The sequence below is a fragment of the Podarcis raffonei genome, chromosome 16 (assembly GCF_027172205.1).
Source record: "Podarcis raffonei isolate rPodRaf1 chromosome 16, rPodRaf1.pri, whole genome shotgun sequence".
NCBI lineage: Eukaryota > Metazoa > Chordata > Lepidosauria > Squamata > Lacertidae > Podarcis > Podarcis raffonei.
The window spans coordinates 16,240,637-16,260,539 of NC_070617.1; the positions used below are offsets into that span (position 1 = coordinate 16,240,637).

At 44.3% G+C, this 19,903-nt stretch overlaps 1 protein-coding gene across 2 annotated transcripts in view; it reads right to left on the bottom strand.

The window, feature by feature from the left end:
- ARHGEF2 (Rho/Rac guanine nucleotide exchange factor 2) overlaps nt 1-19,903 on the bottom strand; it is a 96,876-nt gene that overhangs the window by 69,072 nt on the left and 7,901 nt on the right. For both annotated transcript variants that reach the window (XM_053368148.1, XM_053368149.1), the window contains exons 4-5: nt 19,241-19,280; nt 11,909-12,041 (exon numbers count right to left, since the gene is read on the bottom strand). In XM_053368148.1, coding sequence (XP_053224123.1) covers nt 11,909-12,041; nt 19,241-19,280 — 173 coding nt within the window. The remainder of the gene's footprint in view (nt 1-11,908; nt 12,042-19,240; nt 19,281-19,903) is intronic.

The window sequence follows — 19,903 nt, forward strand, 5'->3', positions numbered from 1 at the left end:
AAGAGCCAAGTCAGAGCAAAGAAGCCAGCCTAGTCTCCCTTGGCATATTGTTTCTCCATGTGCAGGGAAAGGGAAGCCTTCAAACACACAGCCACCCTGAAGGGCTACAGTCAAGTAACTGCTTGTTTCCCCAGTGATACCATTTAAATCAGCAGGAAGTATTACAAACCAGTCACAGATCTCTCTCTCTCTCTCCCCCTCCCCACCCACAAAACTCTTGGGATTGCTCATGTGGCCATAAGTTCCAGAAGATGCATGCAAACTTACTTCCTTTTGCCTGGCTCGAACCTACTGCAAATCAGCTTAACTGGGTGACTGTCATCATATGATGGAAACAGCTATAACTGTCTCCGCACTGTCCATCACCCTGCAAAGCTCTGCAAATGATTTCACAGGCCAGTTGGAGTGGATCTACTATGAAACTATTGAAGCTTAAGCTTCAGGGCTCCTAATCCTGGAGGGGACCCTAGAAGTTACTTTAGTCCACTTTGCTTAAAAATGTTGGGTCTAATAGACCCAATTTGAGTTGCACGACTCAAAGAGATTATTTTTGTTGTTGTATATATTTCAACAATCCCAACGTTTGAGAGTCAGTAGCACAGATGCTCTAAGGGTGGAGAAACCCCATTGAAGAAGATAAGTCACTAACCAGACCTTGTTGCAAAGGGACCCCCTTGACAGTTCAAGCTTCAGGGCCCCCAAAATGTAGGTCTACCACTGAGGTCAGTGCAGGGGGAAACTGGAGGAAGAGAGAGGCAGTGTGGTGTAGTGGTTAGAATGCCGGACTAGGACCAAGGATATCCCCGCTTGCCCATCAGGAAACTGAGTGAGTGAAGCTCGCTGGTCTGACCTGCCTCACAGGGTTGTTGTGAGAATAAAATGAGGAGGGGGAGAACCATGTATGCTACCTTGAATTCCTTGGAGGAAAAGGTGGGATATAAATGAAATAAATAAATAGTAAATAAATAATAAAACACTTAGATTCAGCTGTAAACCGAGCTAAACACCATTTCAGAAGTCTTCTCCTTCCGAAAGCGTCGCCTTCTCTATTCTTGTCATCACAGCTCCTGCTTGCAGGAACAGCCTGACGTTCTAAAATGGGAACGCTATGGAATAATTTGCCTTTAATGAGTCGCAAGTATTAACTTCGTTCCAAGCAGGTCAGACAGTTTAACTTGCTAATAATATACAGTATATATCTTTAAGAAAAGAAAAGGGGAAAAACGGGCCACATTGTTGAGACCAGTCATGTGAGCCCTCAAGTAACATGGCGGGGAGAGGGAGGAAGTTTGAGAACAGCCATAAAAGGGAAATTTGCCTCTCACCCCCTCTGCCTGGGATTATTAATTCTGCAATGCTGCCCCAGGACATAGTGGTAACCTGGGAGAGAAAATCTAAACGGCACCCCTTCTTTCCTATAATGAACAAGGGGTGTGATCTACTGGGAGGTCCTTCTGCAAAAGTCCTATGGAAATGAATGTGGGAGAATATACCCCTGGACTGTGCCCACCTGAGATAATGGGCTTGTTTCCTGCTATGCTGCTCTTAAGGCTGCCCAGCAACTTGTGACCTCACCAGACTCCATGCTCAGAACAAGGACTGCCCCTATATGGCCACATTCGCAGCTTACAATTAAAACACTATGATATCGCTTTAAAGGATTCTGGGAGCTGTTGTTTGTTAAGGGTGCTGAGAGTTGTTAGGAGACCCTTCCTATTCCCCTCTCTCAAGAGCTAGAAATTCTCAGAGTTCCCTGAGAGATTGATTATTAAACCACTCTGAAAATTATAGCTCTGGGAGAGGAATAGGCAAGCCTGGGGCTGATGGGAAATGTAGTCCAAAATGCCTGGAGGACATCAGGGTTGGCAAAGGCTGGGCTACATGCTCAGTTGTGCACCAATCCATCCTTTGACTCCAAAAACAACCAGCGTCTGAAAGCAGTTAGGGGCTTAACTGGGTTCTCTTAACAGCGGCTCCATTCAAAGACAAGTGAACCCTGTGGATGGAGTGCTGTTTGCCAAAGGCAAATCTTGGATCCGATGCACTGAACAAAAAGTAAAATAAGAACTACCAACACCACCATATTAAGAGCCAAGACAAAGCTTAATTAGGCTTAATTGTGTCTTCTAAAAGTGACTGAAGCTGAAATATGCTGGATAGAAAAATGCAAAAACAAGTTGCTCAGAGTCAACTGATAGGCCATTTGCATGCGGTGGAATTGCCGAGAGGACAGATGAACCAATGAGAGGCAAAGTCAAGTGCTGGATTTGATCCCAGGATGCCGCAGGAAATGCTTCTCCTTGGCAGGAGCTGAAGGTATTAATTTTTCAAAGCCCTGGGCAAGGTCCAAGGTACCTCGAGGTCTGCCTGAACCCTTATATCCCATCTCAATCACTGAGATCATCTGCAGGAGTGTTGCTGGTTATTCCCAGAGTTGACGAGACTCATTTGACAGTAACAAGGAACTAAGTCTTTAGTGTCATTTGTCCCCAGGGGTGTTCCTGTTCATTCCGCCTCCATGTGGAATGGAGGAATGGAGATTTAGCAGGCAACTTCTGTGTCAACTTCTAAACACCTGCTGAAAACTTTTCTATTCCATCAGGTTTATGCAGGAAATTAAGAACACATATTTCCATAATAGCTGATTTTCCATTTTAATTTTTTTATATAGTTTTCATTGTGCTGTTTTTAACGTGTCATTGTTGTAAGCCACTCAGATTTTCTCTCTCAAGAATAGAGGTATATACACATTTTTGTAAATAAAATAAATCAAGTGATGTGATGGATATAACATGTCTGAGCTGCTCAGCACAGGAATCAGCCTGCTTTCTTGCAGACCGTTAGGCTAAAGTGAGGCAGCCGCTTCAGCTGGTGTATTTTGAGGGAAAGGCCACAGGCAGAGTTGTGCGCTGCAAGCCTGCCTTGCACTCGCTAACCTAGTCTGCTGACCTCAAGTGCAGGGCAGGAGGACACTGACACATCACCAGTGTTCATCAAATACAATTCAACTGCCAATCTGGCACATGGAATAAGGGGAGGCGCCATTCTGTCCTTCACCACAGGAAGCAATATGACTTGGGCCGGCCCTCCTTGGAGAGCCTCATAGGAGTCTCCCAGATTTAAACGTCATGAACACAGCCTCAGCTCAGGTTTCTCCCTTTCTGTTTTAGCAGTAAAGCGCTGAGCCCAAAGGGCAGGAACCACCTGTGCAAACAGGCCACTTTTGAACTCCAAATCTGTTTATTCGGACTGCTTCAAGACAGGCAAAAGGGTCTGATGCAATCATTGCACAAAGCAAGCCGTGTCCTCCCAGACTGGCGGGGAACAGCTAGACCCGTTTTTTTCTCCCCTTCTAACCCAAATCAGCTGGAGATCCCTTTCAAGTTGGAGACGGGGAAAGAAATCCGTTCCTAATGACAAGTCCCAGATTTCCTGAAAGGAATCGTGAGCTGGAGAGGAAAGGAGCAAGGAATCAGCCCCTCCTTCTTCCCCAGGCGACAATGACCACAAAATGCACACAGGCGCAGACGCCCTGGATAGTTAAGCAAAAGGGATCTCACACACTGAAGCAGGTATCAAAGGCCAGATTGAGCGAGGGGCTAATTGGGGCAAAATTTGAGCCCAGGCAGACCAAACCCAAAGCAGTTTTGTTACCTGAGGCAATTAATCCACCTGCTCAACACACTGACTACATTACTGAGCATTTTGTGATATCGCAGCAGGCAGCTCAGAGTTCAAGTACACACAACTGTGTGGCAAGTTTGTTTGTTTCAACGCAGGTCTACCCCAGTCTCATAAACAGTGGCAGGGTGCCCCCCCCAACCCAGCTTTCGAGCAAAGGAGGTATTTGTGAGAAGGGGGTGCTATTTCCCCTGAGTCTCTCTCCCCTTCCTCCCCCCCTTGTACTGGCCAACATTTTTTCTCTTCAGTCAACTGAGCTCAGATGGGGCTACCATGCATAGGGTGAGAGGCTACAGGAAGATGGGATGTGGAAAGTTCAGCTCACTTTACAGGTGTGTCCTTTACTGCTTCAAAACGAGCACACTCTGCCCACTTTATTTACTACTTATGTTATTCTTTCTCCACTTAAATCTCAGCTTTCAACCTTATGAGCCCCCCAAGTGGCTTGCCAGAATCATTTTAAACTACTGGAGTAAAACGAGGTAGGCATAAAGACAATTTCTTCTTGGGGCTGAGAAAGATAATAGCATAGTAAATGCCAGACAATAATAATGCATCTCCTGGTTATTTGTGGGGCATAGGAATTCATTCATTATTATTTTTTCAAAATATAGCCCAGCCCCCCACAAGGTCTGAGGACTGGCCCCCTGCTGATAAAGTTTGCTGACCCCTGCCTTATATCATCTTCTGCCAGTGAGCTCCCCCCCCCTCCGAAAACAGCCCTTGGAAGTTTTGTTGATACTGATGGCAGGAGAGACCCCGGAGATGCTGCAGAGTATTGTACCTGGTACCCTTTGCCTGAAAAGCAGATGCTCTGCCGCTGAGCCACAGCCTGTCCCTATTGAATTGAGTAGGACTGATCCAAGCTAGTAATTTGAAGTTAAGTTCTTAACTGTGTGTGCGTGATTTCTCATTCTCCCTCCTCCCTATTCAGAAGCCCAGTCAAGAATGCAATTGTAAGGAAATGTCTTTAAGAAGGAGGAGGGAGAGAAAGCTTTGCAGCAGCCTAGAGGGGCAGAGAGGGCAAGCATTTACACATCAAAGCCATCACTGGGCAGAGCCTGGCCATGTTAAACAGCTGGCTGGTAATCTAGATCCCCCCCCCACTTCCTTACAGAAATGGGAGAGGGGAGAAGGGGCACAAGACTGAGATTAGATCTGGAATCCTGGGCTAAACTACTCCTCTATGAAGAAGGAAAATAATCTTGGCCCAAAGATGTGGATTCCTAGGCAGGCTTTCCTTTTGTGTGTTTTGAGAAATGAAGGAAATGCTCTGAACTTCAAGGAGGAAGGACGTTGTCATCAAAGACGCTTGAAAAGAGAGGCTCACCATCCCAAAGTGCTTTTTTATTATTATTATTTTTAAAGTGCAGCCTGTAGCTGGTGAACTAAGATATCACAAACCGGATGTTAGAAACTGTTACATTATTATTTTTTTACTTTATTTGGGGGCAGCAGCAACCTTGGCATCTTTCAAGTTTTCCCTTCCCTCTCCCCCCTTGCTAGAAAGAGTCAGTTCAGTGGGGAGAGCTGCCGCTGCCATGACGGCTGGGGCTGGTGGGAGTTGTAGTCCAAAACACCTGGAGGGCACCAGGTTGGCAGAGGCTGCTATAGAGAGAGGTTAAGGAAGGAGCACATCACATGTTTAAAACACATGACACACACCCCACACAAAAATAATCCTGGTAACTGTAGTTTGGAAAGGGTGTTGGAAACTGTATCTTTGCGAAGGGAAAACTACAGTTCCCGGGATTGGGGGTGGCTCATGTGCTTTGAATGTGTGTTGAACATGCTTTAAATTTGTAGCGTGGATCTGGTGGTGACTAGAATTTTGTGTCTTGTGAAAATATGGGAGAAAGGGAGCTTGGATCCTCATCCTTCCAGGCCCATCCTAAGACATTTCCGTGCCGAAGGCCCACCTTGCATACAGTAATCGACATGGAGCACAGCCTTGAGGGAATTTGTCCTGGCATGGGCTCTACTGAAATGAAACGAAGCTGGTCAGACTATATCTGGAGACATAAGAGCATGGGATCAGGCCCATGGCCCATCTAGCCCAGCATCCTGTTCTCACAATGGCCTACCGGATGCCTGTGGAAAAACCAGCAAGGATGATCTGAGCACAAAAGCCCTCTCCCCTCCTGTGGCTTCCAGCAACTGGTATTGAGAAGCACTGCAGCTCCAACTGTGGAGGCAGACCATACCATTGCCATCACGCGTCCAGTTCTGCATGCTGCTCAGAGGAGGTGAGCAGGGTGGGGAGGGAGCCGGGAAGCTAAATTGTCTCTGTGGAATGGTTGAAAGAGTTGGAGAAAAGAGGATGAAGGGGAGACACGGTTCTGGTCACCTTACCCTCAAAAAGGATGTAAAAGGTTCCGAAAAGAGCAACTGAAATCAAGGGGATGGAGCAACTCCTCTGCGAATAAAGGTTGTAGCATTTGGGATTTTGTAGTTTAGAGAAAAGGCAAGCAAGAGGCAATGTGATGAAGGTTTATAAAAATATGTGCAGCATGGAAAGAGTGGACAGAGAGAAGTTTTTCTCCCTCTCCCCTAACATCAGAACTCGTGGACATCCAGTGAAGCGCAGAGTTAAACTATGAAACTCGCTCCCATGGGAGGCAATGATGGCCACCAACCTAAAATGGCTTTAAAAGAGGCTTAGACAAATTCATGACGGCTATAACAGAAGGTATGTCCTACCTCCACTGTTGGAGGCAGCAATGGTTCTGAATACCAGTTGTTGGAAACCACAGGCAGGGAGGGGGCTCTGGGGCTTGGGTTCCTCCTTGCTGGTTTCCCCCATGAACCTGTTTTGCCAGTGTGAGAACAGGATCCTGGACTATAGATGGGCCAGTGGCCTGACCCATCTTACGTTGTAATCTTCGAATCATATCTGAAAGGCTGTCACGCAGAAGCAGACTAGTTCTCTGTGGCTCTGCGGGGTGGGATTAGAAACAGTGGGTCAAGAGCGGCTTGGATAATTGCACGGAAGGAGATTTTGGCTACATTGTAGGAGAAGCTTCCTAAGGGTAGCAGCTGTTCCATACTGGCACAGACCACTGGGGGTGGGGCCGCTCTCCTTTGCTGTAGGTACTTAAGCAGAGTCTAGGCAGCCATCTGTCAGGGATGTTGCGGTTGTATCCTGCACTGTGAATCCTGCATATAGCCAGGATGGGCATGCTAGGCGACCTCCAAGGCCTTCCCAGTGGCTCTCTGAGTATCTCTTGTGCAGCAGCCTTTCCTTCTAGAGGGGCTTTTGCCACAGAAACATCTCACTGGGTTGTGCTTCCTCAGTCAGATCAGAATCCATTACAGTTATAATAGCTGTAGTGGCTTAGTAGAGCCTCCATATTCAGCAGGAGCGACATGTCCAAGCTGCAGCCTTCCTGACCTACCTGTGGGCTGGGAAAAAGGGAGATGGACTTGAGGGACGTTTGTTCCCCTTGCCCCTGGCATTCTTAGACTCTGATTCGGACACCCACAATCTGCCTCCTCCTATTTGTGCTGTGGTAGAGCCACCTCTAGCCCTGCGCATCCTAAGCGTGTGAGGAAAGCCCCGCTTTCTCTGGCTCTGCTCCCAAGGAAACAATGGCTGGAAGCTCCTTCCAAACCAAAGAGGCCATGGCTGAAAAAGCCCAGGGTGGTGTCCTTAATCGCTGTGTACACAAACCCTCGGCCTGGCATGAGGCAGGAAAAGGCCACGACTTCCTCTGACCTCACCACTCCAGAGGCTGTTGTACAAGATACAGGGAGTTTTTTGAGGAACTGAGAGAAGCTGAGGAGAAGGCAGTTTTAGGGGCTCAGGGCTTTGGAAGGGCCAGCGCCTCTGGTTCCCAAGGATAAGCCAAATCAAGACTTAGGGTGGATATGCAAACAGGTGGGGTCTCCTAAAGAGGAAAAGGTGCCTGCTCTGTACCTTCCCTGGTCCTCCTGCTACTGCACTCAGCCATGGTTTGATGTGTTGTCCAGAACCAGACTTGGGCCCCATCTGCCCTATCTGTTTAAAGCAGTACCATGCCACTGCTTCCTTCATAGCATCCCCCAAATAATCCAGGGAAGTGCAGTTTGTTAAGGGTGCTGAGAGTGACTAGGAGACACCCATCCACTGCTCCAAATTCCCCTCACAAGGCTCCATTTCCCAGAGTTCCCTGGGAAGAGGGACTGACTGTTTAACACCTCTGGAAATTGTAGTTCTGTGGCAGGGGGGAGTAGAGGTCTCCTAACAACCCTCAGCATCCTTAACAAACCACACTTCCCATAATTCTTTGGGGTGAACCTGTGACTGTTTAAAGTGACATGGTCCTGCTTTAAATGGATAGTGCAGCTGGGGCCTCACACATGTGTCGAAAGCCATTGATAGCACATGACATTTTGCTGCCTGAGGCAAAAGCAAGACGGCACCTTCCCCTGTTCCACCTGCTTAAACCATTCATGAATGAGACACTGATAGCGGGTGGTCTGATAGAGGTACCCTGCTCTTGATGGCGTTACAATCCCTCTGAAGGAGCAGGCACATAGCTCAGGGGTACTTCTGAATCCTTTGCTGTCACTTGAAACTCTAGTGGCCTCAGTTGATGAACTACCTTCCATCAGCTTTGACTGCTGGCCCTGCTGTGCTCCTATCTGGAAAGGGATAGCCTAATGTCTGGTACCTATGCTCTGGTAATGCCTAGGTTGGACTACTGCAATGTGCTATATGTAGGGCTGCCTTTAGGTTTGGAAACTGCAGCTGGTGCAAAATTTTGATAGCAAAGACAGACAGAAGCATGGGCCTAGATCAAGTAAAACAACAGAAATAGTTAACTGACCAATCACATCGGTTCTGCCCCCCACAAAAAACTTGGCTACACTCATGGAAGGAAAAGGGTTAAGCGGCCTTATCCATTCACCTCCCCATCCCTCCAACTACGGCAAGGTGAGGGGCGGGGGTCAAACCTCAGTGGCACAACCCTGGCATTGCATGCAAAAATGTCCTGGGTTCAACCCCTAGTGTCTCAAGGGAGCAGGTGCTGGAAAAGACTATTTTTCTGCCCAAGGCCCCCTCTGGAGAGGCCCTGCAGGTCTGAGTAAATAACACCAGGCTGAGTGGGTGAATGGTCAGACGTGGTGCAAGGCAGCTTCCCTAAAACATGAAGTCTCAAGTGCTGCTTCCAGTTTAGTTTTAAAAGCGGGGAGTAGGAGAGAAGTTATTATGTACTGCTGAGCATATAAGGTGCCTTTTGGCCCTCGGTGATGTAGACTTAGAAGATAGTTGTGGTGGATGAGTAGGGAACCAAATAAAAACTGCAAAACACTTTGCACATTTTCTTTTCTTTTTATCACTTTAGAACTGGCCAAAATGGTAGACTTTGCTCATTTTCAAAGTGGGGAAACAGCACCACCTCTTGAACAGTTTTGCCACTCTCTCACCCACCCTGAGTCTGGTTAAGTATAAATGCTCAGATCTTAGTCAGTTTGGAGTCACAATGAGAAAGACTCATTCCTGCTTGTGTATCCTGTGCCTCTGGAGAGGAGCAAAATAGTTGGAACAGGAGGGTTCTCCCCGCCTTTTTACGAGGAGCCCTCAAGATGCATCAAAAGCTATAGCTTTAGCAGCTGTGCTCCTGCAATGCTTTTTATTGCAATTATAAAATGAGGAAAAGGCTCTCCCAAATATAATCAAATTGACAAAGTGTTAATTGAGATTGTCCATACAGAGTTAGGTGATGTAATTAGGCTGATCTATACACACACCAAACCACTCAGGGGCCCCAAAGGCATGCTCTGGGAGCAGTGGGGAGAAAAGGACACATCAGAGAACAGCAGGGTTTGCAGAATGGTACAGGCTGCAGCAGTGTACATTACACAATTAATTCCTGTCAAAGCAAACCCAAATACAACTAATTTTTAAAGGCCACATACAATTTTTAAATAAAATAGGACAGGCCCCCATCAGTGTTGGCAACCCGCTGATTGATGAAGGCACACCTGTTTAGGAAAGCAATACCCTGGACATGAACTTCTGGTTTTATTATTCTAACTATTTTAATTGCGATGCTTTATAATTTTTTGTTTTATTGTGCATTGTAATTAAGGATGTTACTGTGCAGTTTAATTAAATATTGATTCTATAGTTGTAAACTGCTTAGAAGCCTTTTTTATTATTATTGCATTTATATTCCACCTTTATCTCCAAGGAGCTCAAGGAGGCATGTCCATAGTTCTCCATCTCCCCATTTTATCCTTGCAGTGACCCTGTGAGGTAGGTTTGATGAGTGACTGGCCCGGATTCACCTGTTGAGCTTCCTGGTTCAGTGGGGGCTTAAATCTTCATCTTGCCCAGGTCCTACTCCAACACTCTAACCTCTACACCACACTGGCTCTCGAATTTTGACATACAAGTGGCATATAAATTTATTACTATTAGCTATAATAATTAATTAATGCTTATAAATGTAATTATTATGATTAATAATAACAACAATCACTGCGAACAAGAGCTCACATTGCGCCAGAGCCTAAACTAAAGTGTGAGACAGCAGGTACAGAGTGCTGCTCTCCCAGTTCAAAGGTAATCAAAGCCCAACACACAGACTACTGGGGACTGTGGCCTGCTTAAGGGTGGTGCTTTTCATGAAGTCTCTACTTAACAACAGGCAGAACAATCCTCAGTCCTGCTGCTGGCCAAGGAGGAAGGAGTCAGCAGGTTTTCCTACCCTTTTGTTTCTGCTGCACCAGCTCCAGGATCAGGCCCCTCAAGGAACCTGAAGCCTGCAGCAGTAGTTTCTGCATTTTTACACTAGTGAGTGGCCTGCCAGTGCTAAACCCCAAGTAGGGGCTCTGCCATATCCTAATTTCCTCCAAAGGAAGGGACCAGGGGTTACGATTGCACTGGTAATCCTGGGGGTGGGGATTAGTAGGATCTGCTTTAAGTGCTAGCACGGAAACAAAGTTGAAAAGTCCAACATAAAAATACCCAGAATAAAGGAGAAAGACACTAGCACTTCCCCCCGCCCCCAGTAAGAATCTATAAGCATCAACACATTTAAATTAATACACGAAAGCAAATTTACAGGCCACCTTGGAAGTTTAGTAGACCCAAAGTGAGATGAAAATGGGGGGGGGGGAATCGGATGCCCACATAAACACACACACACACACACACATTACTGGGCAATTAATGCAAAATTTCACCGGGATATTCAAATACGTGTTATCCAATTGTTATGAGTATCAAAAGCACACTTTCAGAGCCCAAATAGCTTCTTTTTTTAAAGAGCTAAGCAATATAAAAAGCAGCCAACATGTGATGGGGAGACTTGTAGGGCATGTATCAGCTTGGGGAGGAGTGGGGACTTTTCCATTCTGAAAACAATGCTGGAGAGTGAAAACCACCACCCCTCAACACTGTGGCTCTCACACACATCCCAGGCTACTATTGCTTGAAAAAAAACAAAGTAGGGGTTTTTTTTGGGGGGGGGGGCACATCTAGTTTGGCCCTAAGGCATAGTGTTATAAGAAACAAATTACCAATGCCTGAAGTTAACAGAAGGGTTTAAGGAACTGCAAAGCTTAACGGTTAACAAGACAAAGAGAAAATGAGATCTCAATGGAAAACAACCCAAAATCTTACATTGGACTCCTGGTCCCATTGACTCTGGAATATAGCTATAATGGAGAAAACTACGCATAATCTGAGATTTCGACAAGGACTAGAAGCACCAGACACTTTTTATATGGCTTGACATTCTGGTGTTACGCATACAATGGAACCATCATTTTCAAGGCAACCCTTTTGCAAGCCTGGCAAATCTGGAATTATACTTGATAATTAGATAATGCTGATGTTGTTTACTTGGACTTTGTTATTTTAACTCACGTGCAACTGTACTCATTTTACATGCTCATTTTATAGTTTGCTTTTGCTCTTTTGATTTTCATCTGTTATAACAATTTTCTTTGTTTTATATACACTATAAAATGAAATAAGAAATATTCACCAAAAGAAAGAAAGAAAATGAGATGCTGAGAAAACTGTGAGCACTTTGTTCAGGGTTTTTTTTCGGGGGGCAGGGAAACCTGCATTGGGAAACTGATTGAAAACAATTAATTTTCATTACTGTAGGCATTAAGCTGTTAAACCGGAGAGATTTGGAGGCCGTGTACAAATCGATGCTTATACAGGATCAGTTTCGCATGGATGAAAGACACAGCAATGAAATCAAACTGTAAACTTCCAAGGCCCTACCTTTGACTTCCCAGTCATCTTCTTTAAGAAGCTGAGGGTCCGCCCCAGGGTGGTCCCCTCCCTCTGCGGGTGCACCTGGTCTTCGGCCTCCACCGTGGTGGCGTCCAGCCGCCCGCAGCTCCCAGCGCCGAAGCTGGAAGCATGGAAAAAGTGAGAAAGGAGGAAGGTAGCAAAACAAGCACACACTCACTCACTCACTGGTACCCAAGCCAAACAATCCCCCTTTTTGTTGTTATTGTTTCTAGGCCAGGAAGTAGGGAGGGGCCGGCTCCCTTGGCGGCCCCCAGTGACCTCAGAGGGTGGCTGCTCCTATTCCCGGCTGGGGAGAGGCAGCACAGAAGCATCACTGTTTGCTTAAGCTCCACTAGCAGAGAGCAGAAAAGAGGCAGGCTGCACATCATCACCTGGGCCATGAGCAGAGATTTCAATGCCCCAGAACCTCTCACAGGCAGCGAGGCTCCCCCTCTGGTCCCATCTTGGGGTCTCTCCTGAAAAGGACTTCCATTTGTGTGGGAATCGACTGCCACAGATCTTTCACTGCTACCCTCATATTTGAGCTCATCATTCCAATCATAAAAAAAACAACACCAGTGCTTGGTGCTTCCCTTTAAAGCCCTAAGTGGCTTGGCATCCAAATTCCTGAAAGCACACCCTTCTGCCCATTCCAGCTTGCTGGCAGCCTCAGATCCTCTGCTGAGACCCTGATCCAAGTGCCTTCCTTACTGGAAGCGCAGGATGCAAATCCCAAAGAGGAGGTCTGGAATAGCATCCCTCAAGAGGCAACCCTGGTGCCGACTTAATGATGTTTTCAGCACTGGGTTAATACATTTTAATTTACATCTTGATTCCCGTAATCCCTCACTCTGCTTTGTAATTCTTACCTGCTGTCTTTTATTGCAGATGCTCAGGTGAGTTTCTTATTGTATTGTATTAGGTTAGTTATCTATATCTGTTTTGATTAAACTGATTAAAGAGCCAGAATGGTTTTGCGGTTAAAGTGTTGAACTACTAGGACCTGGGAGAGATCAGGGTTCAAATCCCCGCTCAGCCGTGAAGCTCACTAGATGTGACTTTGAGCTCAGTCACTGCCTCTCAGCCTAACCTTCCTCACCGGATTGTCATTGGGATTATATGAGGAGGGGGAGAACAATGTACATCACCTTGAACTCCTTGGAAAAAAGATGGGATATAAATGCACAACAACAACAACAACAACAACAACAGCAGCAGCCTGTCTCAAAAGTCAAATTTGGGGTAACATATATAGTAATAATCTTATTATTATTTGTCTATTATGAAGAGAACAATGTCTCCACCCCCTTTATATATTCTGGGGGAAAGTATTACTGAACTTTATTTATTTAGCACATTTGTACCCCACCCTTCAGCCAAAAGGGCTCTGACAGCAGCTCACATGCAATCCCTACCCGCAGGCTTACAATCTAAAAAAGTGGCATGTAAGGAAAAGGGACGGGGAGGGAAGAGGAAAATCAAAACCAAAACTCAGGCACCAGTTTCTGAACAGCTGTTCCTGTAGTGCCCAGCTGGCACAGTTCAGGGGCAGGAGGTGCCTGGTGGAGCTGCCACAGCAGTGCTGGTAGAGCAAACTCTGCTTCCTAGCTCTCCCACTGCTGGAAAGGCAAGACACAGCTCCTAAAGAAGGCAGCCCATGGAATAGCAGAAGTCCTACCAGATGAGTCCTGGTAATGAAGATGGGGATACGAATTGGCAGGGGCAGCGATGGGGAAGAACAGACACATTCTCAAATACTGGGGTGGGGGTGGGGGAGACTGTAATCTGAATTTACAGAGAAGATGGTGGTGATAATGTGTGATTGAGAATGCTGGGGTTTTTAATGGGACAGCCCCCTGACCTCTCCTCCATCTCTTGTCTTTGACTTCCTCAGCATAAGTTAAGCCCTCTGTGCCAGAAGGTATTTTCAATGTGTATGTTTTGTTTGATTTAAGAATATATAAACTGCTTTATATAGACTAAGCAGTCAACAAGAATATATAAAAACCAACCAACCAACCAAATAATAAAACAAAATCACGAAGCTTTAATAAAAACTCTTCCTGTGAATTGGCTGCGAACTAAGAACAGCAATTCAGCCAGGGGAAGGCCTGAGTTAAGGTGCTTCTTCTTCTTTAATTGTTTTATTTAACCCAATGTTGACATGCTCCATATCCAAATGTTAAAATTTATGGGGCAAGCAAGTTTGCTTATTGGGGGTGGGTATTTGGTGAAAACTCCACTTTGGATCTTGTCATTCTCTAAGCTGCATAACAAACAACACATGGTCAAGAGTTGTCTGTGGTACAATTTTCTCATGTTCAGTGCCCGTCTCTTCTTTACGTTGTCCCCCTTTTACAATTCTGCCTACGCCTCAGGAGGTGTGTCAGAAAGCTCTCCCCCCCTCGGGAGGGGCAGATTAGTCAATTTCAATTACTTTCTGCTTCTCATTTTCCCAATCTTAAATGCAGTTCTCCACATTTCCAGTTTGTATTTAAAAAGTCCTCAGGAAAACCCATCACAATTTTACTATGGTTTCTCCTAATATACACATTTTTGTATGCAACTTTGCCAAATAGACACATTTAGCACATTTTCCTAATGCATTGAAAACGGGGGTGGGGAAGTTATTTTTGCTCTCAAGACCATATCCTTATCAGGACTGGCTTTGCAGGCCAAATTTGACAGGCCACTGACCTGTCAATCATGTGATACCGTTATGATGTCACACGATTGCCGGGCAGGTGAAGCTGCCAGCACCCTCCTGTCAAAATTCTTCATGCAGCTTTGCAGGTCTTCCCAAACTTCCCCCTTAAACCCAGTACTGGGGGTTTAAAAGAAAAACACAGGGAGACTTGCAAAGGCAACCACTATAGAGCAGTCTGTCTTAAACCTGTAACAGGTCTTTTGAAGTAGCCTCCAACCTGTTCTTCTAAGGGGGAGGTTGCTTCAAAGTGTGTACAGTATTTGCCAAGCACTTTAAGACAGGATCGACTGCTTGTGCTCCTTTCTTTCTCTCTTCCTCTTAACTCTAGGGAGAAAGGTGTTTTTGCAAGCAAAGGCAAGGATGGGTGGGTGTGTCTCCCGTGCTCTGGTTTTCTTGCAAAACACTCCCTTTAAGATCAGAGCAAGATGCAGACTGGCAGTGACTTCTGTGAGTCTCCTGTCCTTTGAAATCCCGAATCTTACAGTGATCTCTAATCTCCATTCACCAGCAGATGAGCGGAGATTAAATCCTACTGCTAGGCCTTGGGATCCAATGCAAGGTTAAATCCTGCCCTCCTGCCCATCAGCTGATGTCACCAGTGATGTCAGCTGATGGGAGTGGTTTGGGAAAAACAGCCTGATGGGCCAAAACAGCCTGATGGACCCTCTGGAGGTCCAGGATAGGTCCATTTGCCATAAATTCTCCACCACCGATTTAAAAAGTTTTAGAAGACATTTAATACAGTATCTTTAAAAACTCAGTGTGGCATACACTGTGTACAATGGAAAAACAATTTGTATTAAGACAAAAATATACCCTAAGAGCAATAAAACGGTGTCATTTATCTATTTAATGCCCTTCTATCCCATATTTTTATTTAATTTATTTATTGAATTTATATACTTAATTCGTTCTGGAGGGCTGTTCTTAACCTGAAACTGTTCTTAACCTGAAGCACCACTTTAGCTAATGGGGCCTCCTGCTGCCACCGTGCCGCCGGAGCACGATTTCTGTTCTCATCCTGAAGCAAAGTTCTTAACCCGAGGTACTATTTCTGGGTTAGCGGAGTCTGTAACCTGAAGCGTATGTAACCCGAGGTACCACTGTATCGCCCTATACCCGGAGGTCTCAGGGGGGCTCACAGAACATATTTTTCTCCAATGAGCTCAAGATGGCATATATGGTTCTCCCCCTCATTTAATCTTCACAGCAACCCTGCAAGGTAGGTAAGGCTGAGAGGAGTGACAGTCCCATGGCCACATAGTGAGCTTCATAGCCAAGTGGGGATTTGAACCCTCATCTCTCAGGTCCTAGTCCAACACTCCAACCACCATGCTATACTGGCTTTTAACTGGCTCAGCAACTAGATTTTGTAGTCAGGGTGGCAATTATTTTCCTTGTCACCCAAGGTCACATTGAGCTACATGGCTGAGGGGATTTGAACCCTGGTTTCTTCCAGGTCCTAGCCCGGCACTCTAACCACTGCACCACACTGTTTTATTTTATCAAACAGATTGGGGGGGATTCTTACACATAGGTCAGGGTTCGAGCGTGCATTTTTCTACATGATTTTCACTATCATGCACATTTATATGCAGGCTTTACCCCAGTATATGCATTTTGGTACACATGACTTGGTTGGAGAACTGCACTGCAAATCTGAGACTGAAAAGAACCAGATTAAGAACTACCGTCCTATATCATTGCTTAATGTGGATTACAAAATTTTTGCAGACATTTTGGCAAAAAGACTGAAGAGGGTTTTGGTGGGTGAGATTCATAAAGACCAGGCTGGCTTTCTCCCAGGAAGACATTTATCTGACAATGTGAGAAATATAATAGATATTATGGAATTACTTGAAAATAATATTAATACTAAGGCAGTATTAATATTTGTGGACGCGGAGAAAGCCTTTGACAATATCTCTTGGAGTTTTATGAAAATGAATCTTAAAGGAATGGGGGTAGGCCAAGGTTTTGAGAATGGTATAGGTGCAATTTATTCTGAACAAAAAGCAAAACTAATTGTAAATAACGTGGTTACTGAAGAAATTGCTATTGAAAAAGGGACACGACAGGGGTGCCCAATATCCCCATTACTTTTTATAACTGTTCTGGAGGTTTTACTAAATATGATCAGAGGGGACCAGCTGGTAAAAGGGATTCAGGTCGGAGCTAAACAATATAAGTTGAAAGCGTTTGCAGATGATTTAGTTTTAACTTTGCAAGAGCCAGACACTAGTACGAAAAAAGTTTTGGAGATAATACAAGTTTTTGGTCGAGTGGCAGGTTTTAAGTTAAACAAACAAAAAACAAAGGTATTGGGAAAGAATTTAACAGTGGAGGAAAGAGAGAAGTTTCAGAGTGAAACTGGATTAATGGTAGCAAATAAGGTGAAATATCTAGGGGTCAACTTAACAACTAAGAATGTGAACCTATTTAAAGATAACTATGAGAAATGTTGGACAGAAATTAAGAAAGATTTGGAAATATGGTCAAACTTGAGACTTTCCTTGCTAGGCCGAATTGCTGTTATTAAGATGAATGTTTTGCCAAGAATGTTGTTTTTGTTTCAAACACTGCAGATTGTGGACAGAATGGATTGTTTCAAGAAGTGGCAGAAAGATATATCGAGATTTGTCTGGCAGGGCAAAAAGCCCAGAATAAAATTTAAGATACTAACTGATGCAAAAGAAAGAGGGGGGTTTGCCCTGCCGGACTTAAAACTGTACTATGAAGCAGCAGCTTTTTGCTGGCTGAAAGACTGGCTACTTCTTGAGAACACAGACATTTTGGACTTAGAAGGGTTCAATAATAGATTTGGTTGGCATGCATATATATGGTATGACAAGGTAAAAATTCATAAAAGTTTCAAAAACCATATTGTTAGGAAAGCACTATACAATGTTTGGATTCGTTATAAAGATTTGTTGGAAAACAAAACCCCTAGGTGGTTGTCACCAATGGAGGCTAAGGACGTTAAAAAACTTAATATGGAATCTAAATGGCCAAAATATTGGGAAATCGTAGAACAAGAAGGTGGAAATGTGAAATTACAGAGTTATGAGAAATTGAAGTCTAAAGTAAGAGATTGGCTTCATTATTACCAGATAAATGAAGTTTTCAAACAGGACAGGAAAATCGGCTTCCAGGTGGAGAAATCAAAGTTAGAAACAGAATTGTTAGAACCCAATACTAAGAATTTGTCTAGAATGTACAATTTGCTGCTGAAATGGAATACACAGGATGAAACGGTTAAATCAGCTATGATTAAATGGGCACAGGACATTGGTCATGACATTATGTTTGCTGACTGGGAACAGTTATGGACCACCGGTATAAAATTTACGGCATGTAATGCCTTAAGAGAGAATATTATGAAAATGATTTATAGGTGGTACATGACCCCAGTCAAGCTTGCAAAAATTTATCATTTGCCCAATAATAAATGCTGGAAATGTAATGAAACTGAAGGTACTTTCTATCACCTTTGGTGGACGTGCCCAAGGATTAAGGCCTTCTGGGAAACGATATATAATGAAATTAAGAAGGTGCTCAAGTGTACCTTTTACAAAAAACCAGAGGCTTTTCTCTTGGGCATAGTTGGCCAATTGGTGTCAAAGAAAGATAGGACGTTCTTTATGTATGCTACAACAGCAGCAAGAGTTCTACTAGCAAAGTATTGGAAGACACAAGAACTACCCACACTGGAAGAGTGGCAGACGAAGGTGATTGACTACATGGGACTAGCAGAGATGACGAGCAGAATCCGTGACCAAGGGAAAGAGACGGTGGAAGAAGACTGGAAGAAATTTAAACTGTATCTTAAAAATTCTTGTAAAATTATTGAGTGTTAAAATGTCATGGGTAAAGCATAGCAGATTTGCAGCGATAAATGATTGGACAAGAGGAAAGAAAAGGGTTAAAGAAAGGAATTAATAAGTAATTCAGACCAGGGGTTGCTGATAAAATTTAAAACAGGGATGCAGAAAAGGGAGGCATGGGGAAGTCGTTGAAATTGGGTATACAAAAATATTTATGAAATTATACATGTTTATATGTTTGTTTGTGAGTGTTTGTTGTTTGTATTGTCTTATATTATATGTTGAAAAACCAATAAAAATTTTATAAAAAAAAAAAAGAGAACTGCACTGCAAAATTCAGAGAAGTGTAGGTTTCAAAGGAGGGCTGCATCTCTAGCTCTCCACGTCTACCCTAAAGTACTTGGCCTACACATATCCCTGGTTGCTTTCTTTTTTGTATCCTCCCCACCCCACTGCCTGCAGACCTCTAAAAATAAAACTGGTGCCAGTGATCCCTAGAGGGTAGGGGAGAAGGAGGTTTTCCTGGAGCATCAAGGGACCGTCAGTGGGGAAGATTTAGCATTAGTGATAATTAAACAGCTACAATTCTCCCCTTCAAAGTTAGACCTGTTATGGAAAAGTTGGATTACACATCTGAGCAGTGCAAAGAGAATCGTGCAAGTGCGGCCATATCAGCCAAACAATGCTGCCATTCCCCTTGAGATCAAGGACTCCCAGGTCAGGAGCTGAGCTACGAGCTCAAATCCCACCACCCTCAGTCATATCTGAAGGGCAAGAAGTGTGACTCACCCATTGGACAGGCTCACAGTGTCACCATAAAGGGAGATCCCTGGCAAGGGAAGGGAGAAGAGACATATTTTATCTACTTGAATGACAATGTATATATCCCACCTTTCTACTTCAGAAAGTCCTCATGTGTTACCTGTTTTAAAATCACAACAGTGAAATATCAACAATAAAAACCATGAAAACAAAACTGACAGCAACAAGGAGGGTGATTCCAGATGGGGGGCAGATCTTAATGCTGGAAATGGGTTGTTGAGATATCATAGAATCAGAATTGTAAAGGTCAAGCCCCAGAAACGCAAGAATATGCAATTGTCCCTTATGGGGATCAAACCTGCAACCTTGGCATAGTCATTTGCAACAAGTCCCCCCCCCCCTTATACAAATATTGAGGCACATGGTCACCCAGAGCCACCAGTATATGCAAATATCTGCCTCATTTAAGACTATAGAACCTTTATTCTTAATAATAATGGAACTCACAGGTGGATAATACTTTTATTTTTACATGTCTTTATTATTTTTGTATTATTATTTATTATTTGTAAAAGGAATATTTGCATGAGTTAATATTTTATTACCCATTTGGAGCTGTGTTGTATTTTTATACTTTTGACCTTCTGGTCAGTCATACTTTACAGTTTATATCTTTGTTTCTTCTCTTTT